Source organism: Mirounga angustirostris, unplaced genomic scaffold (assembly GCF_029215605.1).
Source record: "Mirounga angustirostris isolate CCGP_5_RB_7025 unplaced genomic scaffold, mMirAng1.0.hap1 SCAF_3, whole genome shotgun sequence".
In the NCBI taxonomy this organism is placed as follows: Eukaryota; Metazoa; Chordata; class Mammalia; order Carnivora; family Phocidae; genus Mirounga; species Mirounga angustirostris.
Window position 1 is genome coordinate 72,899,546 of NW_026991711.1, and position 5,759 is coordinate 72,905,304.

The following is a 5,759-nucleotide window of genomic DNA, read 5'->3' on the forward strand; positions in this document are numbered from 1 at the left end:
GGGAGGCGGGGTGGATAAACGACGGCAGTGAAGAAGTGGGGACGGAGAGAAAGATGTAAAAAAAAAGGGGGGGGTGGCGAGCTGGCGTCCGAGGGGTAAGAGGCCCCGCTTGACCCAGGGTGGAGGGGAGTAGAGGACGCGAGAAAGCCTGAGCCAGTCCAGAGAGGTCAGGCGAGGAGGCGCCAGCGGCCAGCAAGGCGCAGGGTCGGCCGGCATGCCCTCCAGGGCCGCTGTGCTGCATCGCTGAGAAGGACTCCAGCGCTTGCAGGATTCACAGCTTGGAGTTCGCTTTGGACGGCTGCGGGCCCTGGGTGGGAATACCAGCGTCAGGTCTCTGCCAAGCTCTTGGCGCTGCCCAGGGCCCGGGACCTCCGCAAACCCTTGCCAAACCCGTGCGTGGCCGCGGTTTGGCAGCGGGTGCCTGGGAACCGGTGCTTCGTCCCACGACCTGTCTTTGAGACGGCAGGGAGGGCCTGGGGTGGGCGACCTGGGGAGGCGCGCGCCTAGGGAGTGACCGTGAGATCCCGGTCATCTTTCCCCGAAGAGGACGGAGACATGGGCAATTCGTCGTCATCCTCGGAGCACTTGGCTGAGGAGAGCGACGCGCATTTGCAGCTTTGCGGTGCGCCAGTGCCCCCGCCCGCGCTCCCGCCGCCGCCGCGGTGGTTGCTGCCTTTGCCCTCCTTCTTGTGCTTCACCCGGCGGTTCTGGAACCAGATCTTCACCTGCTTCTCGGACAGATTCAGGTAGGTGGCGATCTCAATGCGGCGCAGGCGGGACAGGTACATGTTAGAGGCGAACTCGCGCTCCAGCTCTAGCAGCTGCGTGCTGGTGAACGCGGTGCGCATCCTCTTGCTGCTGGGCAGCTGGTTGGAGCTGCTGTCTGGAGGGGGTGGGGTGCAGAGAGGGGAGCGATCAGACTCCTGCGCTGTGGGCCCTATCCTCTCGTACGTGACCAGTAGAATCCCGGGACTTTGGTCTTTCACCTACCTCTTTGCCCCAAACGAAACGCACAGCAGCGTTACCGCGGGCGCCTCCTTGCTAAGCCGCGGGACCCAGATACTCCCAGAGTCACGCAACCCTGGCACTACTTTCTGGAGAGCCCTGAACCTCAGTCCTCGTTCGCTCCTGCGCTCCCCCTTCGAGACCTGGACCTCCTGCCCTCCCCCTCCCTCCTGGGTCCTGTCCCAGCCCTCCATCGGCACACCACCCTATTCTCCTCAGGGCCCCAGCATGACTTTCATCGTCCCCAGGACGCCCAGGGACCCTCACCCCTCATCCCTGGCTCGCCAACTCTCATCAGGTCACCCATGCCCTGTCCCACGGCGCAGCGATTCGGCTTACCCACGGAGATGCAGTGGAACTGCCGGGGGTCGGGCAGCGGATAGGAGGTCTGGTAGAGCGCGGCGGCGGCAGCGGCGGCAGCGGGGCCGTGAGCGACCCCGGGCGACACGGCCGAGTGCTGGCGGCCTAGGGGCGCGTGGCAGTACTGCGAGCCGAAGGGCGGGAAGGATGCCTTGAGCAGAGGCAGCGCGGGCGGCCCGGGGGGCCCGTGCAGCTGCGAGGCGGTGACGCAAAGCGGGCACACGCACAGCAGCCCGGCCTTGCGCGCGTGGCAGGCGCCGGGCGAGAGGCCGTGCAGCGCGTGCGGCGGGGGCACGGCGTAGGGAAAGAGCGGCGGCGGGCTGCCCTCCGGGGCCTTCTTCTCGCCTGCCTCGCGCAGCACCAGCGAGTCCACCAGGAAGGAGCGCGGCATGGCCCCGGTGCGCGGTCGCCCTGCCGCCAGCCGTCTCCCTGCGCCCCGCGGACTTCGGGGCTCTCCACGCCCTTCCCCCGGCCGCGGCCCCGCGCTGTTGCCTGTTTGCGGGAGGCTAAAGGGGCCGCTGAGGCCGAGGCTGAAGCTGCGGCGGCTGCTGCCGCGGGCGCCGCGCGGAGAGCTCGAGGTGCTGGCCAGCGCTAGTGGTGCTGAAAGGCGCCGGCAGCGCCGCTTAAATAGGACTATTGCCATGTGATGGGCTACGCCAGGAGCGGCCGGGGCCTCTCAATAGGGTTTTTGTGCCTTTTCTCTTGGCATTCACTCTGCACGCTTCCTCATTATTTCACTTGTTAACTAAATGAACTGCATAATGTACTCTATTCTTGTCAACCCCACCCACGCCGTAACAGGCGCCCTCGCCCCCTCCTCTCCCTTTTGCGGGTTTATTTTCTCATTCTCCTGCGATTTAATATTCTTTTCTTTCTCTTTATTCCTTACTCCCCTTTGGCTTTGCATTGGCGATCGGCCGGTTTATCTTATTGATTTTGTAGCCCCGCTGCCTCGCTTCCACAGATTCCCATGGGCGCACACCTCGTCTCTGTGCGCACTGGGTCCGCGTCCCCTTCCTTCTCTCATCTACCCCTACTCCCCAAGATCATGCTTCCTCCACTCTGTTTGCTCAGGTCTGCGTTGTGCACTCCATAGGTGTCCCTATAGCCGGTCTCGGATTTCCACCTGTGGAATCCTTTCCCCTCTTCCTGCGTGGAAGGACCCGAACTCCTGCAGCGGGGAGGCGCTGCTGGGGACAGGGGAAAGGAGTTCAGTATTCCTTATCCACCACTAGCCCCAACGCTGTCTTTCAGCGCTGTTTTAAGTTTCTCCAAAAGTCTTAACTTTGATGCTGCCCTTAACGCCCAGCCTTTGTTCGGTACATACTAGTCAGCCAGACTTTTCCTTTAAATGACTGGGCTGTGGATGTATAGTGGAGAACGGCCTCTGAGAGTCACTGACAGAGACAAGGAATGGGAAATGAAAGCCTACACCGCGAAGATAGAGCACCTCACTTAGAAGAGGCGATGTAGGTGCTCTGCGGGGCACAGATCTTTTCCGGCGCTCTCTCCACTCATGCACACGTCAAAAGACTCGCGGCTGCGCTTGGAAACCATTGCCTTCCCGAAGTTTGCCCCACAGGAGCAGGGCGAAGGGCCGTTGTATTCCCAACCTCTGGTGCCTTCGCCCAACCGGGTCGACCTCCCCTGTCCCCAAGACCTCCTCCTGCCTCGTCGCTCTCTTCTTTCTGGTCACACAATGGTTAAACAACTTCAAATGCCTGGCTCTGTGTACACAGCTTCGGCCTTTTAAATAGTCCCGGGGCTCAAAGCTGCTTCACCCAGGAACTTTTTCCATACAATGGGAAATTAGCATAAATATTTCGAATTTACAGCCCCTGACTTTTCACCGAAGACGTTTACTTTCGATTTTATTGGAACCAAATCGCTCCAGTCACCTGCTCTGAGCTCTGAATGGAATTGTGAGAAATGAAGGGCGAAGCTTTTCGGAGGGGGGAATCTGTGCTCGGCAGTTAGACTGCCCCAGATTGAAGCATTTATATGGTTTTTCATCATTGGTGACATCTTTACAGTAACAATAGCAACCAATTATAACTGATTAAAAAGCAAAGAGAATTTGTTGGAGAGAAAACAACTGATTCTGTAACGAGAGGGGCAATGGGGAAAATAACCTGGATGAAGCTCATGTCGTTTAGCAGGAGGAGTAGGGCTCAATGCTTCCTTAATTGTTTGGCATGGGGGTCAGGAGATGGATGCTGCCCCCCACCCCCCCAACCCCCGCCAGAGTCTCCTCTCCAAGGCTCCCCGCCCAAGGGTGGTGCTTGCAAAGTAACCGAGTGCAACAGCGCAGCTTAATGCCAGTTCCAATTGCTCTCTGAGTAATTTGGGCTGGCCAGCACGGCTGAGAGTGAGCCAAGAGCCGGGACCAGGGCAGTAGAGGCACCCCCACTCCGGGGCAGTGGCGTGTGAGAGAGGAGTGCGGGCGGGGCTCCGCAGGGTGAAACTGCACCCCAGAGCCTGGAGCCAGCGAAGGGTGGGGTGCGGAGCTCTCTTGGGAGCCGCAGCCCGCGCCCGGGGAGGAAGGGGTTAAGAGCCCCTGAATGCGAGCAAGGCCAAAGCTACTGGGAAAGAATATGGGGGGGGGGGGAATAACCAGTTTTGTTTTTTTTTTTCCCCTCCAGCCTCTGGACCTTATTGAATGTCATTGAAGAAAGTTTTGAATGCCAGATAAAGAGAGGCGAATTAAAGTGTGTGACAGCGGAGGATAAGCAAACACAAAGAGAACTCTGTCACACTTTGGGGCAAAATCCGTGGGCTTTTTACCAAGTCTCTTCGCTATGATTGAATTAAGTAATAGGAAAACATTTTCTTTCAGTTTAGAGCCATTAGACAAAAACTTCAAAGCGAATAACACTTTTTAATGTGCGGCCCACAATGGATCGGGTTTTGTGCTGAAATGTTTAAATGGTTTGTTGTGCAACTCGGCGCGGGAGAGACCCGGGCCCAAGCAAAATAGCATCCCTGAGAGTGTTTTCGGGAGGCCTGGAAAGAACGCACACTTAATCCGCCATCGCTAAATCCGGAGGGCGCCGGCCGGAAAGGGGGCTCCTGCTTGGCGGTCCGGGACCGCGGGGCGCGCCCCAGGAATTGGGGGAATTTCGGGAAAGTACTGTGCCCGTGGAGAAGGCCGAGCAGGAGCTGAGGCGCACGGGCCGCCGGGATAACGTGCGGCCCGGCGAGGGGCGCGAGCTCGCCTGGGTGCCCAGTGCCTCTCAGCTCCGCAGCCCAGCCCCGCGGCCTCGGTCCGCCGCCTGGTTTCCGGCCGCTGCCCTCGCACCCCGGGGGACCACTCCCTGGGGACACCCTGGCTGCCGCGCTGCTTTCCTGGTGGGCGCGCCTTCCGGGGTTGGCTTCAGCTGGGTGTGAACTTTACTCGCCCGAGCAAACGCCCCCCCTTGGGCGGGGCGGGGTGAGAGGAGGCGGTGGGATTAGCCTGACAGCCCGAGAGAGGGGCCTCGGGCAGCCCCTCGGCCTGGTGGGCCCTGCTCTGCCCCCGGAGCTGGTTTTCAAGTGTCCATCAGGGACAGTTCAACATGGAATGATTTCTGTTGTCCCGCTCTTTTCTTCTCTTTCACACCGCCTCCTTTCCTGTTGGTAGAGAGAGCACGCCATTTTCCTCCTGGAAATGTCTCTCTAAGATATTTGCAGCAAATACATCTCTGCAAAAACTGCAGAAATTGGGAGGAGGGTTGGGGAATCCTTGTTCCTTTACCTTGTTCCTTTACATCTTCAAATGTCACTTTTCTTCTCAGGGAGGCCAACGACCCTGTTAAAAAATATCACTCCTTTTCCCCCACGTTCCCCACTCCCATTCCTTGCTTTACAAATACCTTCTATCTTTCTGTGTCTTTTACTTGTTTTTCTGTCTCCGCCCCCTCCCACCCCACTGAAACATATGCTCCTTTGGGGATCGGCCTATATTTGTCTATCTGGTGCATGACTGTATCCCACCTCAGAAAAGTTCCTGTCATATAGTAGGTGCTCAGTATATATTTGCTGGATAAATAAATGAATCCTGAGGCATAACTCAGGAGGTGGCATGGGTAAGAGGACTTTTTTGTTTGCCCACTTAATACACATAGGCATTTAGAGGCATGGTGTGGGGCAACTTACCTGCAGGAATTGTCTGACTGTCTTGCAGCCCCCACACCTTCTCCAGTGCCTGAACCATCACAGGAGCTCAGTGTGTTGGAGTGAATGGCAGATCTGTACGTACCCAGCTCGCCTCAGGAGTTTCTCACGTTCCTTCATAGGGTCAAGATGGTCCCATTCAAGGCAGTTGCAGTGTCCTCTCTACAGGACTTGGATGAACCTATTGGGAGCTCAAGGCTAGGGTTTATCATCCAAGGCTTTTCATGGTATACAGGAGATGG

At 58.1% G+C, this 5,759-nt stretch overlaps 1 protein-coding gene across 1 annotated transcript; it reads right to left on the reverse strand.

Annotated features, from left to right (window-relative positions):
- Positions 1-503: 503 nt before the first annotated feature.
- On the reverse strand, positions 504-1,756 carry GSX1 (GS homeobox 1). Its single transcript, XM_045867520.1, has 2 exons — positions 1,345-1,756; positions 504-883 (listed from the first exon to the last, which is right to left on the reverse strand). Exons 1-2 carry the CDS (start codon positions 1,754-1,756, stop codon positions 504-506), a joined length of 792 nt encoding a protein of 263 aa, XP_045723476.1.
- Between the last annotated feature and the right edge of the window lie 4,003 nt (positions 1,757-5,759).